Source organism: Sciurus vulgaris (genome assembly GCF_902686455.1).
Source record: "Sciurus vulgaris genome assembly, chromosome: 19".
Classification (NCBI taxonomy): Eukaryota; Metazoa; Chordata; class Mammalia; order Rodentia; family Sciuridae; genus Sciurus; species Sciurus vulgaris.
The window spans coordinates 22,818,537-22,836,852 of NC_136480.1; the positions used below are offsets into that span (position 1 = coordinate 22,818,537).

The 18,316-nt window shown below is 50.4% G+C and overlaps 1 protein-coding gene across 12 annotated transcripts in view; it reads right to left on the reverse strand.

Annotated features, from left to right (window-relative positions):
* The window catches only part of MITF (melanocyte inducing transcription factor), a 188,742-nt gene that overhangs the window by 75,775 nt on the left and 94,651 nt on the right, over positions 1–18,316 (reverse strand). The window contains exon 1 of one of the 12 annotated variants that reach the window (XM_079122430.1): positions 10,770–12,182. The exons of 10 other annotated variants lie outside the window; for them this stretch is intronic. In XM_079122430.1, coding sequence (XP_078978556.1) covers positions 10,770–10,825 — 56 coding nt within the window. In that variant the 5' untranslated portion in view covers positions 10,826–12,182. Of the gene's footprint in view, positions 1–10,769; positions 12,183–18,316 lie in introns of those variants that run through there. One more of the 12 variants, XM_079122431.1, reaches the window with a different exon arrangement.

Here is an 18,316-nt window from a genome sequence, read left to right on the forward strand (position 1 = left end):
CCGAGTGGAAATCATTTGACAAGTTAAGCACTAGTCCTGGAATAAAAAGGCCTCCCAAGTTTCCCACTTTGGGTTTGTAGCTGCTGGGGACATTGATGAGTGGGGACACCTGTCTCCGCCTTAGTCGCCACCCCTGAGTAGAGGGTACATCTGAGCGGAGGATGCTGGTCATCCCGCAGGGGCTGTTCCTCCCCTGCTCACGTCCACTTCACCTTTTATACTGTAGGCCCTGCCCCCCAGGACCTGGTGGGATTAAATAAAACATCACACACACACACACACACACACACACCCCGGCACCACGAGTCCTGCGGAGCATCGCCTTCCACAACGCTTCCTGTTGCCGTCACTGCCGTCTAGAAATTAACTGCTTATTTCTCGTGATATTATTCGGATGCCTCTGTTTAGGGCAATCCCTATGAAACTCGGAAACAGAAAGGAGGGAAGGCTGCAGTGTCCACCCACTCTCGGGTCAGCTCGTTTGGAGACGCATCTGCCCATGCTCTTCCCTCCCTGGGTACCAACCCCTTCTCAGCAAGGGCCAGCGGAGGCCTTGACATCACTGACCCCAGGAACTCGCAAAGGGAAGCTTCAGACTCCGCAGGATGCAGAACGTGCGGCTGGGTGAGGGAGTGTTCACGGAGGCCCCAGAAAGTGCCACGGCAGACATGCTACCCCCAGTTTGCCTCGTCACACCACAGGAAAACCAGGTGGGCCAACGGTGTTGGGGTCACACAGAGCAATGCCATGCAGCCGTCACAAAGGTGCAGAAACGTCACCGATGGAGACGTGACAAAGTGAGAAACAGATCCAAACAGCGCCTGAGGCAAGAGCCCACTTTTTAAAGTTCGCCACAAGACAAAGCGTAAGGATAATGTCACGCTGGGCCAAGGCTGGTAAATATTCAGACCTCTGAGCTACACAGTGGCTCATGAAGTTCCATTTAGGAATCTCGTCGACGGACTATTTCCTTAAGTAGATCATTCGAGTTTGGGAACGCTGACACCGGGGAGACGCTGCTGCCTGCCTACGTCCGACCTGTGATCCGAGGATGAGTAAGTAAACCCGAACACACAAAGTCAATGAAACACTGCTGTTGTCTTAAAGACTCCCACAACCACAAGGTTAATTTAAAATGTATCGAACATCGAAATGGAAGGGCCAGGACTATATTAAACTTAGGAAAGAAAATTTTTAAAACTCACCTAACTACAGAGCAAGGTAGGAAATACCTGTGATAAGAGTCCATCATGAAGTGGGGCTCACCGTGCATTGGCACGCTGATCTGGAGTGACTGGTGTGTGCTCGTGTGCGCACACACACAGTGACGGCCAGGAACGTGACAGACAATCACATTGGCCAACTGTGAACAGCAAGTCCTTTTATTTTTCTTTGGTTTTTCTCCTCTAAACTATTAAGCTATGATTTTTCCCCCCCAGTGGCAAAATACATGTCACTAGATGCTGATCTACAAAAGTGAAGACCAAAGTCACCATTTGGAGGAAGAAATGAGTTCAGATCCATCATAGGGGGCTGAGGGGATTGTGTTCAGCACTTGGTTTTCCTGGGAGTCCGAAGCATCCCAAAGACTCAAACCCTTTTTCCTTCTCCCTCCCTCCCTTTCTACGGCCACACGTAGAAATTGAACTATGCCAATTCCTTGCTTATGACTTTAGTATCGTGACCCAGCTGCACCATAAGTATGCTCACTGGCTTCTCCTTGCTTAAAATAATCCATCACTTGCTGAGGCCCTACCAAAAGAGCATCAGAAGAAAATGTATTTTCCCTCCTTTGAGAGCGTACGTGTTCAAAGCTCAAATGCACTCTCCTGAGCTGAGAAAACAAGGGGGAGGTGTTCAAAAGAAAAAAAAGTGGTCTTACTATTCAAAGCCTGTCAGGTCCGAACATTCCCAGGGAGACTGATCCTTTTGATAGAAACAGGAGCAAACCTTTGTGCAGCAGCAAATGCAGCTGTGGAATAATCGCACTAATTAGCTGCACAGGACAAGTCACTGGCTGTGATACGGGGAGGAAAATCCTTTCAATTAACAGTAGAGCATTCCGGAGACAAATTAAAATTGCTAGTTATCGACCACACCGAGGCTACATACTTGAAAGTTGGCAACGTTACTTAAATCATGTTCTAAAATATGCTATCAGAGGAAAGATACATGTCTGTGCAAGAGACCATACAAGTATCCTGAAACTCTACTAAAGAAAATACAGCAAATACATCTTGTGGTTCAGCAGATTGACAGCGTTAACAAATTTTCCAGGAAAAAAATAAAAGTGCAGAGGAAGCATTACATACACTCTGCAGGGTCGTCACTCTGGGGTCTTTTAAATGTCCCTCCCTCCTGTTACCGTATAGACAGACATGAAGACGTCCGTACATCCTCACACCGTGTGACGAATGAGCATAGTGCTTTACACTCAAAGCCGTGGTTTAGGTGAGGCTGTTTTCAGGTGACTTCAATGCTTGCTTTGAAAGACAAGGACCAGATGCCGAAGCTTCTGATGACACACAAGGACAGATGTCCAAATGCATTTAATTCTGGAAGTGAACTGAACCCATCCCGGGCCCGTGGATCTCTACCCTGCCTTGATAATCCTAATTCCATGAGTCTGATTCCTCTTAATCAGATTATGTAAAGGTCATTTATTCAACAAATAGTTTCTGCTAGGTGCTGGGAATACCTGGTTTCTAATCTCATGCTTTAAACCACAGTTGCATAATTCTGAGATGCCTGAAAATCAAGTCAATTACCTAGATTACTAGGCTCTGATCTGGTTCCACGTGGGAAGGTATATGTCTCACTCAGAAACCAAAGCCGATAGCCAGGTGTGGTGATGGATGCCTGTAATCCCAGCGGCTCAGGAGGCTGAGGCAGGAGGATCAAGAGTTCAAAGCCAGCCTCAGCGGCAGTGAGGCACTAAACAACTCAGTGAGACCCTGCCTCTAAATAAAATACAAATAGGGCTGGGGAGGTGGCTCAGGGGTCAAATGCCCCTGGGTTCAATCCCTGGTACCCCCCACCAAAAAAGAAAGAAACCAAAGCTGAGCCCAGAGGCAAAGGCCCTTATCAGTGCCTCCCTGAATCTCTGCAGGTGGACATGCACCTCCCCTGAGGATGGGATTGCTCCGCACTGACCCAAGGAGGATGCCACCAACTGGGCTCAAGTTCTAGCTCCCTCACTGCTGAGCAGTGCTGCTTTCGAGCCACTAACCTCTCTGGTCTTCTCTAAAACCCAGCTCCCGAATGCACTGCAGGGATCAGGTGAGCTAACTACATAAACCAAAGTGCTTGGCACAGTGGCTGGAAAGCAGTGGAGTACGGAAGTGGCCACTGAGTGTGACCTGAGTCCCTGCCTCCACTGCTGAGTACATTAAACGGCAAAGCCTCCTGCTTCTCCGGGGTGGTACAGGAATACTAAACGAATAATCTGGCATTTCCTAAATCCACATAACTTATTCCACCGCCTTTATCAACAACCTCAAAATATCAGCAACTCTGTGATGCCCAGGGCTCTGGCATCTCACTGACATCAGCCTGCCCATCCCTCACCCTGACGGTGGTGCCAGTGCCCCTCCATTAGGCCACATACGTCCACCTTTGGTCCCCATGTCACCATCCTCCAAGTCGGGAATTGGGAGCTGACACCCAGGAAGGCAGGGCTGAGCCTTTCCTCTGTCTCCTCTCAACACCCCGCAGAGCACAGCTTCCACACACTCTGTGACAAGGCCCTGCCCGTCCATCTCTGTGCACTTGGGCTTTCCTGATTTATAAAGAGCTCTTTAGTGCACAGCCCTTCAGCACTGCGGTGAGGACTTAGACCTAGAGAAGATATTAAAAGCTTAGCACAACGACTGGAAAAATTCGTGGTGAAAATTATAATATTAAGCCATGAACATGCTACTTCTTTTTTTTTTTTTTTAGGTAGGTTTATAATTTTTTTTTTTTTTATTTTTTAGTTATAGCTAGACACAATGCCTTTACTGTGTTTATTTACAGGGGTAGCTGAGGATTGAACCCAGTGCCTCACATGTGCCAGGCAAGGGCTCTACCACTCAGCCACAATCCCAGCCCCATGCTACTTCTTTTTGATAGAAGAAAGCAATTTAAAAAAATTAAAAGTTTGAGGACAAGTTTGGACCATGGAAGACATGTCTTATAAAGGTCAGGCAATCCCTCTGTCATTCTGAGAACTTGACAAAGCTTTACAGGGAAGGAGGCGGGGGATAACTTTAGCTGCAATTTCTCATGAGTCATAAAGTAGGAATCCTAGCATTTTTCCCCATAAAAAAATGAGCATGGTAGTCATTTGGATGACAGAGCTCCGACCAGCCTTGGCCTGCACGGGGTCACACTGTACTTGTGACTGGAAAGGCACGGGCCGAGGCTCGCACACACACACAGCAGGAACCTCACACCCAGGTAGGAAGGCTGTCGCGGAAAGGGTAGGCCACGGGCATTTCCAAGGACAAAAGGCTGCAATGCCGGCTGAGCGCTGTGTCTAGAATTAAAACACCCAGATCCACTCCGGGGAATTCTGATTTCAGTTCAGGCAAGGCCTGGGAATCACTATGTCTACAAAAAGTCTGCATCTTATCTGATCCTCAGCCATGTGTAGAAACTAACAGCAGAATGTCCAGGAGCCCAGATCTGCTTGGCAGGCAAGCTGAGGCACAGTCCACCTCTCCGATTCTGCAGCTCGAAGGCTCTCCTTCCTGCACCAGAACTGCGCAGCCTCCACGGGCTGGCCAGCACCTGCAGCCCTCTGGACAACTGGACTCACCAACGAGTCGGGATAGAGTGAGAAGCACACTCACTCCTGCCAATGGGGAACCAAGCAAGACCCTCCGTCCCACGGATCTCGATGGTTACGGCACAGCTACTTTATCATAAGCCTACGGAACCAAACGTGTGTGTGGGGGGGGGGGGTGTATACGTGAGTGCTACTATGGAGACCGAACTCAAGGTTTTCACATGCCAGGCAAACAGGTCACCACTGAGCTACATCCCCAACCCCAAACTTGGGTTTCAGATGACATGAAAATAAAAATCTGCCAAGATTCCAGCTTTTTCTGAAAACTTTACCAGTTCAGATAATAAATAGTCTATTTTTCTGGTACAGAGACCATAAAAGGGCTTGAAAAATGTGCACATCTTTCCCCCTTTTCCCCTTGAACCAATATCTGAATGCTTTCTGAAGGCCAAGTGCTGCTGTGCATGTGGAGCATCAGGGTGGCTACACTGAACAGGACTCCTGTCTCTGGAGCTTCACTCCTTTCATTGTATAAACGGAGGAAAACATTCTAAAAAGTAGGAACCACCAGTCACATGGAGGTTGAAATTTTAAACTTTACTTTCCGACAGCAAGACTCCAACTAGTTGATAAAGCCGGAGACTCTCCATATCTACTCGGGACTCTGTGTGTTGTTCACCTGGACCATCAGTGGGAGCCAGAGTAGAGTCCCGATGCCTGATTACATCAAAATCAAGGAGAGTCTACATAGACTTTCAACGTGTCCGAATTCTCTGAAAGAGGGGAGAGAACATGATAGCTTGGGTGGGTGGCTCAGTGGTAGAGTGCTTTGCCTAGCAGGCCTGGGCCCTGGGCTCCCGCCCCAGCACCATGAGAAAGAAGATGGTCCGCTGGGGGCAGAAGAAACCCGGGAACGTTTCTTGACATTCGTCTCATCGTTGCTGTGCATGTTAGTGCATGCGATGTGTTTGTGCAGGGTCATACACATATATATGCACATGCAAATATGAAATTCATAAATACAATCAACATGCATTTGGGGCTTGCCTGCCAAAAACAGGAACCAGCGTGGAGGAGCCCCCTGTCGAGGGCCCGCTCTGATACGTGAGCTAACACATGACACTCTCCTAGGCAGCTCCCCGTCTTTGCTTGTGAAGGTGGTGATTTCAGTCCCCAAGTGTTCCCCACCTCTTCACCCTGCAACCCAGGGCAGCGTCCCATCTCACCAAGAGCTGCTCCAAACCAAGGCTGTGGACTCTGCCCACCCCTCATCTATGGCTATGGCTGCCTCCACGCCACCCCCAAGCCACCATGGCTTGGAGTTCTCCGCACTGGGTCCCTTCAGAGGAGCCGCCTCCCAGAGCCACACTGCCATAAGGGGCGGGGCGGGGAGAAGGCGGTGCCCAGGCTGTGGTGCTCTGTCTCCCAGCCTGACACCCTCACCTTCGCTCCCGTTCTGTCCAACTGTGGAGCCTGCTTCTCATCTGGCTGCTGTGTTTTAAAGGCTGGGTGGAATCCCTCCTCCACGAGGCGTACGTATTGACCGAACGTGGTACGATGCCCCAGCTGGAGTGGTTCTTCAGGGACCATTTACAAATAAAATCCAGGCTGGGACAACCTAACGACAGAATCCCACGTGCCTGTAGTCATCAGCAGAAAGCCCTTCTCGTAGCCCTGCGGGATCAGCACCCCGTCACGGGGCCAGCTCTGCCTGCTGGTGGGGTACCCTGTAACACCTGGAGAAGATCCAGAGGCTTCAGACCAGCATCCATCCTGCATGTCCAGAAGTACCCCCAAGGGGCAAGGTTTGCAACACTGTGTCGAAATCCAGACAAAGGTACAAAGTATGATTCGAAGAGCAGGAATCCGACACCTGCCAGGCCTAGGAGGCAGCCTTACCGGGAGCAGGCAGGACTTAGGGCGATCCCACATGATGCACCCACTTCTCTAGGAAGGTGCCGATTCCGCCATAAAGAACCAGCCTTCCCGTCTGTTCATCAGGTGTGGTGTTCCTTCTGCCTCCAGCCATGGAAAGCAAGCTGCCCAAGGCCCCTCAGCACAGCCATGCCCAGTCTCGGGGACATGCTGACCCAGGAAGGGCCTGGACCTGGGAGGCCAGTAAGAGGCACACCTGAGCCCCTGACTGGAGCTACTAGGAGGAGCAACTCCCTTCACACCAAACCTGGGAAGCTGGCACGAGGCACGTCTGGAATTTCCTGGGTCTGGGAACAAATGCGAGGAACCATAACATAAACTGAAGAAGGGACACAGGACGAGGAGGGGTGGCGTTCGGATGATACTCAGCGTCTGGATCAAAGCATACCTGGAGCTCTGATGACCTGGACCAATGCTGGACGCTGACTCGGATCGGCCCGTGCCATGTGCCCTGGAACACCTCGGCCGGTGTCTGTGACACTTGAGAAAGCATCAGTAGTTCTGAACCAAGATGATACGAGTTTCGTTTTAAGATCTATGGTTCAATGATCGAAGGCTGAGTGTCCTTTATCCAGAATGGTTTTTTTATTTTTTTGTTCTCATTAGTTGTACATGACAGCAGAATGCATTTGTACATTTTGTTAAATCATACATCAAGGGAGTGTGATTATTATCTCATGCACATATATGACTGCATGACCGATGTGATCCCACAATATGTACAATCAGAAAAATGAGAAATTCCACTCCAAAATGTTTGAGTCCAGAAGTGTTTTGGATTTCAGAAGCTTCGAATGTTAGAATATGTGCAGATGCACAATGAGATTCTGGGGAGGAACCCAATCTAAACATGCCATCTATTGTGTTTCATGAACACCTTACGCACAGCACCTGAAGACAATTTCATACAATATCCTTACTGCACCCGCATTTCCACCAGGATCTATCCTGTGAGGTCTTGTGGGGTTTTCTACTCATGGTGTCATGTCAATACCCAACAAGTTTCAGATTTCTTGTTTTCAGATTACGGAGGGCCAACCCATCATCCCCATTTCCCAACGTCCTCCTGGTTTTATCTAGGTACACTGCCACCCACAACATCTCCCGGTTTTCCAGGAGCTAAACTAGCTGTGGCCGAAGTTTTGCCAATGAGGTTTAAGGAACATCCAGGAATCTCCTGGAAAAGCTACTCATCTGTAAGTATCGGCTGTCTTGTCCCCTTTGATTTCACCGCAGTGGACGGTGAGGATGAGACCCAGCCTGAAGGGAGAAGGTGGCATGTCCCTGGCCCTTCATAACCAAGTGGAGCCAGCTCTGTAAGAGCAGGGACAGTTGCCTGCTCTGCTCATGGTATGGATGCCCCAGCACACAGTCACATAAAAGAAATGTGGGTTCAATGAGTAAATCTGGTGTCTGTTCTAACACATATTCCACCCCACAGGTTAAATAATAGTTTTAGAGTCCCTTTTGTCAAAAAGCAACCTGGCCTCATCAAAGGCCTCCACAGGGCCTCAGACACAACTGGAGCTCTGGGGGTCCACCAGACTTCCTTAATTCTACAAGGAACCGCTCCCCATGCATTTTTATGATTTCCAAACCCAGGATAGATCTCACATGAACCTATTTAAAAGGGTCTTCTCCTCCCCAAACAGTTGCCTTAAAATTGGCAGTGAATTGGACTCAGGGGCTCACATCTGACAGACAGAACTGCAGCATCCAGAAAAGTTTTGTCCCCTCAAAAACGCAACTGAGTTACAGGTTGGTGATTCAGAAAAATGGGGATGGGAGCAATTGGCTCAGTAGAAAAGCAGAGGAGGAAATAGGGATTCACATAGTATCACAGGTGAGAGGACCTGGAATGTACCAGGTAGGAAAACAAGCCCTGGGTTCAGGTGTCTGAGTTGAGGCTAAGCAAAGCCCTATAATTTCTCTTTTTTAGGGAGGGCAGGGGGGCAACCAAGGATTAAACTCAGGGGGACTCAATCACTGAGCCACATCTCCAGTCCTATTTTGTATTTTATTTAGAAACAGGGTCTGAGTTGCTTAGCGCCCCGCTTTTGTGGAGGCTGGCTCTGAACTCACGATCCTCCTGCCTCAGCCTCCAGAACCACTTGGATTACAGGTGTGCACCACCAAGCCCAGCTTCATTTCTTAGCTTTATGACTGGCAGGAGTTTTTACCTGGCCAAATCCTAGCTTTCCCATCTGCAGAGTGGGGGTCATAAAGCAGTGGCACAAATTAAACGTGTTCTTACAGGTAAGGTGTTCAGGAAGGAGCTCACGACAAGGTGGACAGTAAGAGTTAGACACGGATCTGTCTACACTGTGCTTCAGTTCCTGAGGCCATGCCCTGAGCATCCTAAGGTTTTTCAAAAGGTACTCTAGACGGTGCTTTCCACTACTGTGTGTCTTTGCTTTCCCAGAGGAAAACCAAACACACAACTAACTCAGAGGATGCCCTGCTCAGGGAAGTTAATGGGCAACAGCTCAGTGCACAAGCTTCAGAGACGTGCTGATCGGGAATTTCATTAGGGAAGTTTCTACGAGAGGCAAGCCTCCTATGGCAAATATTTCAGTGAACCAGAAAAAAAAAAAAAAATCAAAATTAAGAATGAGTCTGGGTGTAAATTCAGATTTGCCCTTACTACCATCTTCACGCTGTCTCAGAACGGTGAGTCTCATCTGGCTGGGCCACCCATTAACTTGCTCACCAGGAGTACTAAAAACATGCACTAAGTTCTAGAGTACATTCTTACAGGACATGAATCACAAAAAGCAGACGTCATCTCCCCAACTATTATTGGATTTATAAGGCAGAAATTTATAAAAGCTCTAGCATAATGACATTTTAAACACATAATTATATAGACTTTGTCCAAAAAAATGCTGTGTCATTTTAGAGAGAGGAACAATTAAACTTTTAATGACACAGAAAAAAAAAAAAATAGCCAGAGTACCTATAAAAGCCAACCTCAGCAAAAATAGAAGCACAAGAAACCAGAAACCGCTTTTTGAACTACCTTTGAGGAGGCCTCTTAAAGACACATCTACTGACAGGGATGGACTTTAGCCCACACATACATTGATGAGGGTTTTATTTTTAAGAATCAAATGCTAAAAATAGTCCTGCCACATCTAGTGTTTTTCCACTACTTCTGCCGCCTTGAAACGCACCTTCACAAGCTGCTGAGCACAGGGCCTCCCTGGCTGGATCAGAGCCTCTCTCATGACCCAGGAACGCTCAGTAAATAATTATTAAGCCCCAGAGGTGGCTTTTGCATAAGTCGATTTGCTTGAATGCCTATTCACTGAGGGACACAGCTTTAGCATTGTTTTCCAATCTTATCACCAAACAGTGAAAGTGAATGTGAAGGGGGATGGGGCGGGGCTGCTTCCCACTTAGTGGGTCTCCATTTCTGCCTTTCCTTGAAACTGCCAATTTCAAACCTGCTCTACACTTACAGGCCAGGCAGAGGATTCTGATGTCTGGACGTTCCATTTTCCCCTCAAAGAAAACAAAAATCAATATCCCAAAATGCAAATGAGATCTTTATCAAGGCAATGATTGCTATTCCACAGTTAAGGGGAAAAAAAAGATAAGAGGGAGAGAGAGAGAGAGAGAAGACGAAAATCCAAAGTGCTCACAGTGGGCAGTTTTGAGAAATGTGACTGGCCAGCATGCTGGACCCAGAAGAAAATTCTCTCCTACTTCTAACAGAGCTGGGCTGCAGTCTGCCTGGAATCATGAATCAAGCTCCAGTCTAACTCAGGTTCTTCAAGCATGTCAGTCTGTGCCGTCACTACCTACGACTAGCATTCTGTTTTCAACGAGAAGCAAGGACACTGCTTAGAACTCCCATCCCCCCCCCCCCCCCCCCCCCGCCCCAAATCAGTAGCCGCCCTGACAGTCACCCACCAAGAGTTATGGCTGCAGCTGACCCAAGCCACAGTCACAGAGGGTCGGCTGCAGTCTTTATAATTCCCTCTGACCTTCCCTTTACAAAGAAGAAGGCAACTGCTCCTTCAAAGTGGCCCCAGGATTATCTCCAGAATAAAACTTCACTTACAGGTATAAGCTTTCAAAGGAGCATGGCATGAACATCTGAAATCTAAGCGCCTCCATCTTTTCTCCTTTAAGGTGTTCTGCAAGCCCTTGGCGAAGAGTGAAAGTCAAAGTTACTTCTGGCACTGGCTGTGTCACTAGGGGTGGCTCCTGATAAGGCCCTGGAAACTCCAATCCAAACACAGCTCCGTGCTAGAACAGTGCCTGGTGTCTGTCTGCAAAAGCAGACCTGTTTAATCCAGTACCTACAGTACCTGCAGGACAAATTGCTGCCTCCCACTGCACAGGGGCTCTCCAGGACCCAGGCACAGCCAGAAGCCCAGCCTGCAGCCCAGGGGCGCGGCGGGTGCTGAGCTGGCCTCCCAGCCCGGGTGCCGGTTCAGGCCTGCGGGGGCTGCCTGTTATTAGGGAACTTGAGAGGAGAGGCAATTTCACATGCCGGTGAATTTTTAACACTTAATGGACTCGCAGAATCCGGGAGGGCAGGCGGGGGACTGCTCCCGAGCCTCCCCACCTGGGAGATGCCAGCCATCGCTCGGCAACCCCCCCCAACCCCCCCGCCCGCGGCTGCTGCATCCAGGCACGGCCGTTCCTGCGGCGTGGTGACTGAGTGTGTCCTCCCGCTGACAGGCAGGAGAGCCTCGCAGCCCCTCTCCCGTCCACCCAGGGGAGGAGGGCCACCCTGGCCTGACCCTGGTGGCCATAAACACAAGGCACCTCTGACTGTGGGCACCGATGTCAGCGAGCCCACATCTACTGTCATCCTGTCCTGTTCTGAATGCACTGGTATCAGGAGGAAAAAATAGCAATACGTGTTCTCAAAAAATAAATAGATCAGTAAATGCAGACACGACAACATCAGCCTCATCAAGTCTCTGTGCTGCTCCTACAGACCCAGCTCACCCAGGGTGCTTCAGAGTCGGGGAAAGGCGGATGGCTCTCCCCACCCACAACTCAAAGGTCAGAACAAGGACATCTGACTCGGGCGAGCTGTGCATCCTGGGCACCTCCTCCACCTCCCTGAGCCTGGAGCAGCCCTCCAACCTGAATGAGAGGAGAGCAGAGCAGTCTCCACCAGCTGCCGTCAAACTCCAACTCTTCAGGGCAACGAGACTCTTTTCCAGAATTCCCCTTCGGAACAGGAACTATCCAGCCAAACAGATTTTTCTTTATTCCTGGTGCGCTCGTTCATTCTCTTATTTGGTAAATTTCTATGCAACACCTCCTATGCCCCAGGCACTGGGTAAACTCTTGAGGGTCTTCAGTCCAGTGGGAAACACATGTTCCATAACTATATAAGTCCAAACATGTAAGTACGACTATTGCTGCAGAGTGGAAAACTTAAAATGTAAAGTCAGAAGGGCTCCCTCTCAGGAACCCTGGGCTGAGATCTCAGCAGGGGGGCGGGAAGAGTCTTCCAGGTGACTGTGACAGAACCAGTAAGAGTCCTGAGGGGAAGCAGCAGGAGGGCCCTGTGCTGGGGGACATAGAGCCAGGGAAGTCACCGTACCTGGACCAAAGCAGCATCCAGGGCCAGACTCGCAGGACCCCGTGGGCCAGGGAAAGGGCACTGACTCTGCTCCAAGATGAAGAAGAAACCAGCAAGAAGCTGTAAACAGGGGAGCAATGGGCCCAGCACTGAGTTTCTAGAACTTTCTCTGGCAGCTCTGCTGAGAACCAACTAGGAGACAGGATTAACTATGCAATGGTCCTGGTGGAGGGGCCCCTGGCTCGGGATGCGAAGTGGAGAGAGGCTGGCAGCAGGACGAGGCTGATGGACAGTAGAAGGGAAAGGGAGAGACGCATCCAGGTCCCTGGCACATCAGCTGCATTAGTCCACCACGGCCGCGGAGCGCTCCCTCAAGTCAGGAGCCGTGCTGGGTGCTGGGGCAGACAAGAGGCCGCAGCCCCGCTCTAGCCAGCCACCTCCCCTCTCTGCCTCCAGCACAACGTGGCAGGAAAACTGGGAGCTCGGGTGCTGGTGTCCACTCACCCACGCTCAAATCCCACCCTCACCAACTCTGGGACCTTGTGCAAACTCACTGGACTTTCTGTACCCCAGTTTCCTCATCTGACAAAGGCCAGAAGGTCAGTGAGCCTGTGGAAGTTACTGTCAGAACTAAGGAAAACAATTCCTGCCATGGGCTTGGCCTGCGGGGGTCTCTGACACACAGACCAATCTCACTGTGGCTGGGTTAGCATGACCTGTCCTAGCCAGCACTGACCCCCAGAGAGCCCAGGGAAATGGACCAGGTGCAGGAAACAGAGAAACACTGAGCAAGCGAGCGTGGAGGAAAATCGAGAGGACAGGGAGGCAGCCCAGCAAGATCTCCAGGAGCCCACCAGACTGGCCACCATTTAAGGCTGCATTAACGTACAGAGCACTTGGGAACATTTTAGAACGGAAACTGACTTATTACAGGCTTACTCACAGGAGAATCTGTTCCCTCCAGGGGCTCTCAGAGGTTGGCCACCAAACCAATGGTATCAATTCCAGCCATGTGACCCGACGTGGCGGGAGTGTGGCCAGTGACTGCCTGGCTCTGTTCTCCACTGTCCACCACCCAGGGCAGATTCCCACTGACCACTGACGTGCAAGTTTAAGTAACATTGCTTTGAAGTGGCATGTTTCAATTAAGGATGGCATTGGAGAAAGATCTAGATGGCAACAGCGTGTCCCCAGGACTCTTGGACACGGCAATGATGGACGCACCGTGAAACAGACTACAGTGCAGACACCTGCCACCCTCTGCAAAGTGCATGGAATGCCCTGCACGCTGCCGAGTGCTGAAGACCAACCACGAGTCTTCACGATTACCCGACCAGTATACACTGGGCAGCACAGTGACCGTGGCAGTTGGGTCTCTGCTGCATCCCCAGGAGGAGAAGCAGCCCACAGGTGTCTTTAAGACACATCAACCTCCCACAGCTAACAACTCCACGTGTCCATTTCCACTGCCCATGTTTGTATGCACATGGGAGTGCATATGGATGTTCTCTCTCTCTCTCTCTCTCTCTCTCTCTCTCTCTCTCTCTCTCTCTCCCTGCCCCCAACCTTAAATTTCAAAGCAAAGAATTGATAGTGTGCCTGGGGGCAGGGTGGGAATGATATTAAAAAATAATAAAACAGAAAGTTGACTCAAAATACTACCTGTGCTCCATGCATTTCCACTCTTAATTACTACGCCCATCCCAAATTGCAGTAACTAAACCACAGTCAGAATTTCACTGTAAAAGCTCAACCTTAACCTAAAATGGAATTTTAAAGTATCAACCATTCATGGGATGGCCAAACTTTTTCTTGGGAAGCTGAATCGAGCTTTGGGATCTTTTTGGAAGGAAAACTCCAATCTCTATTTCAAAGGGGTGAGAGAAGAGATAAGAGTGTACCCTATTGTCCTGTGCCAACCATAGCTGTCATAGCTGGGAACGCTTATCTGACTGGGGAGGGAAACGTCTTACTGCCCCGGGAAGCACACCACTTCCTTATGATTTTTCTTTCAACAGCCATTGGTCTTCTCAGGAAACTCCTGCCTCTCCTCACTAGCCTGACTCAGGTTGCCAACCAAGTACTGCCACGTGCTGGGTGCCCCACTGGCTGGTGACCGCCTGCTACACACAGCCCAGGGAGCCCCACCCACACTGGGTGGCAGCCGACCATCCCAGCCAGGGGCTCCCTGACCTGGGCTTCCAGAAGCACTGGGGATCCCTCCCCTGGCCTCAGCCTTGAAACAAGTGAGCAGGTCCTAGGAGCATCAGGGTCAAGATCTCCCCAACAAATGAGTGAATGGAATCCTCCGGGACCTGGTGCGGGATTCTGCATTTTTTAAAGGACTTCACAAGAGTCTAACTTGGGAGGCGCTGATGCATGGTACAACATTACAGCAGACCCAGGCATATGTAGTATCTTCTCTCTTCATGGATAAACAGGAAAATACTCTCGAGTGTGAGCTCCATCGATCTGAACAAATAAGTCGGAGGATGAAGACGTCGAATTACGGTTTGACTTGTTGAAGGATCCACTTGGGATCGCCACGGACCAGCTCTGAGCAGGGAAAGCCCGAGGATGAGGGGACTGCAGAGCAGTAGGAGCTACCCACAAAACTCATGCAGCACCTTCCACGGTGGTGGACACTGGTCCTGTCCCCACAGGCCGCCATGCTCATGTGTGGGAAGGTCTGCAGCTACCAGAGGCCCTTCAACTCAAACGCCTGTGGACTCACCCGGTGGGGAGAGATGCCATTCTCCGTGCCCAGGGGAAGGCTCTGCTCAAGCAGGGCAACCCACGCCTGGCATCCACAGGCCCTGCTGAGTGAGCAGAGAGCCTGGGGCCCCCGGCCTCACACCAACCCTCCCCAGCTGGCTCCTCCACCCGCCTCTGCAGATGAGGTCTCCAGGGCCCACGTCCCCCCAGAGGGACTCCAGGCCAGCCCCTTCTGCCATCCCTGCATTTGCTACCTGGGTTCTCTTCCATCCTAGGAGGGCAGGGCTCTGGTCCTTACTTCTCCACAGTGGCTGGCCCATGGTCAGAGCTCAAGGAACATGTGCTGGGGTGGGTGTGGGGGAGGAAGGATGAGGACCAGGCCGGAGGGTCTGCGCAGTGTGACTTGAGGATGGCATTTAACTAGTTAGGAAGGGCACCCTGAAAGTCAACCACAACCCCACTGATACCCGGGAAGAATCCACCAAGCTTACAAGGCAAACGCAACAGATTGCTCTCTAGACCACCATCTTCAAATTTCCCACAAAGCAAAAGTGAGACTTCTCAGGAGGAAAAGTCAGTTTCTACAAGGTCACTCACACCTTTGTTACCTTGGTATTGTCTTAACAAAATCCACGGGAGTATTACAGGCTTCACTGAAGATTTTTTGGAGGGCAAATATGTCTCCTTTCATGATACTGCAATGTTGTTTAAATTAATGTAAGTAAAAAGCTTGCATTTCTTTAATGTGGTTCAATTTCTCATGTCTCTTTCATTAATTGGAAAGCTTTAGTGTAATAATTATATTCTTGCCCATAAAAAAAAATACAACCGAATAACCCCCTGGACCTGGAGCTCTCTGATAGGCTCTCAGGGTTCGCCTCAGACGGGTCACCCTGCCACACACACTAGAGGAGATTCAGGGGCCGTCTGTTATCAGCTGGTATTTGCCATCAGCCGGCCGCAATCTGCAGTGTGAGCCAAGTCAGTGGGGTGGGTCGGCAGGAGGCTGGGAGGTGACGCTGCGTTCATAATCTCTCCAAAGGAGAAATTAGCAAAAAGGCAATCGACTTTCCTTATCGAGGTGAATAAAGAGGAAAAGATAAGAGTGTCGCCTGTGTGTGTGTGTGTGTGTGTGTGTGTGTGTGTGTGTGTGTGTGTGTGTTGGGGGAGGGGGGCGTTGGGCAAAGTTACCTGCAGCAGGAACCATGATCCACCCCACCCGCCACTCCAGGACTAGAAAACCGCGCTCTTCCCTAAGTCCCAACTCACTCATTTAAAAAGAAAACCGTGCACTTCTGTTTTATTGTGCATGTTTTATTAAACATGATGGAGAATCAAGGCACCGAGAAGTACGTGACGTCTCTGCCTTTCCTTTAAGGGGTTCAAGAGCCAAACTGGGATGTATGCCATCATCGTCATCCTCTGCGACTCGGGTATTTGATCCAGGCAGGAGGGGGACAATGCACAGTGCCACAACTGTTGGAAGTGGCGGCCACGGGCCACCTGGCCAGGTCCTGGCAGCTGAGGAAGACGGATCTGCCCTTCCCCTGCTTGCACCTGAGTGGGACAAAGGATGCCTGTACCCCAAAGGCCACAGAGTCCTTTTTGGTCCAAGGAGGACAGGGGGGGACGGGCTGAGATAAAGAGGCAAGGGCAAGTCCGTCAGCTGGCTTTTCTAGTCTCATTCATGAATGAAATAGTCACGTGCCAAATAAGGGCATTTCTGTCGACCCCAGTGCATAAGATGGTGGTCGCACGAGACCAAAGCTAACCCGTTCTCACCGCCTGGTGACATGCAGCCGTCCCAGCATCATGGTGCGAGGCAGCAGGCTCGCGTCTGGGTGGGCTGGTGTGACAGGCCTCAGGTGCCGCCAGCCACATGAAAGCACACAGTGCACAGTACTAAAGCCCGATGGCGAGGGACTATGCGACTAAAGTAGGTACTGACTGCACCGCACCGCTTATTATTAGATTTCCCCCGACTTAAAAAACAGTTTACGATGACCAGTTGGGCTCCGAAGGGGAGGTGCCTGTCTGTGATCCCAGCCTCCTGGGAGGCTGAGGCAGGAGGATCACAAGTTCAAGGCCAACTTCAGCAAAATTAATGACAACCTATGGAACTTAGCAAGACCCTGCCTCAAAATAAAACATACAGGGCTGGGGACGTTGCTCAGAGGTAAAGCGCCCCTGGGTTCAGTCCCTAGCCCCAAAGAGAGAGCCTGCTTGCTATAACACAGTGTGCCATGTCAACCTGGCAACAGCCTCATGCAGCTCAGGCTTCCTGCAGCTCTTCGTATGGAGAGGCACGTGGAGCATCAACCTCTACCACCCCGGCTCGCTCCGCGACGGCCCAGGTGCAGAAGGGCCTCCCAGTGCACCTGTCAGAACACGTCCCTGCTGTCCAGTCACCCTGGGCAGAAAGGGAGGTGAGTGGAGGGAGGCTTTCTCGCAGACCAGGAGGCCGCTGCGAGGTGGTGGGGAAGCCCCTGCAGTGGCAGGACCTGATCCGCACCCCCGGATCCGGATGGTGAGCATCCTGGGCCGTGGTTTAAACCCACGGGCAAGGTGCTCCGAGGTCCCACGGTTTTCCCAAAGGCATGAACAAGCGCGCTGTCTCTAGAACGGATGCAGCCTCAGCACCCTCTCCAACCAAAGAACAGAGGGTGGTCCAACGCAGGCACGCACTCGGGCGAACACACATCCACGCACGGACATCCTGGCCTTACCTGGGACAGACAGGTCTAACCTCGGAGGCTCAGGATCTGCCTCTACAGCACGAGGCAGATTACCCATTCAGATTACCCATTCAGATGGGTTCAGATTACCCATTTCCCAGATCAACGTGACGACTGAATGGTGTCAGGTTGGAGAAGTACACAGCACAGGCAAAAAGTGGCAGGGATCACAGCTATGCCAGTTATGAGGACCATTTCTGTCCGGCAATGCAAACTCAGACTCCCTGCCTCCGCGCACTCCCAGCTCCAGGGCAAACTGGGTGCTGAAAGTTGGTAACTGAAGGGTCTCTACAGGTCTCAATGCATCCAAGTTCAGGAGAGGTTGAGACAAATCTGCAAACACATTCACAATTGATAACTAAACACTGAGATAGTGTCATCTGTGACTTCTGATAATAAAGTATGCCTTTTCAATGGCTTTCTTAGCTACAAAAAAAAAAAAAAAAAAATCCAGTGTAGGGACCTTCTGTGTTGGTTCAAGGTGTCAATTATGTTTTTAATTACTATATGAACAACCTAGGAATCGAGCAGGAAATCAGGCACTTGAATAAGCAAAAATAAATCAAACCTCTCTGTGATCAGTAGATCACCTCATGCTAATTTGCATTAATA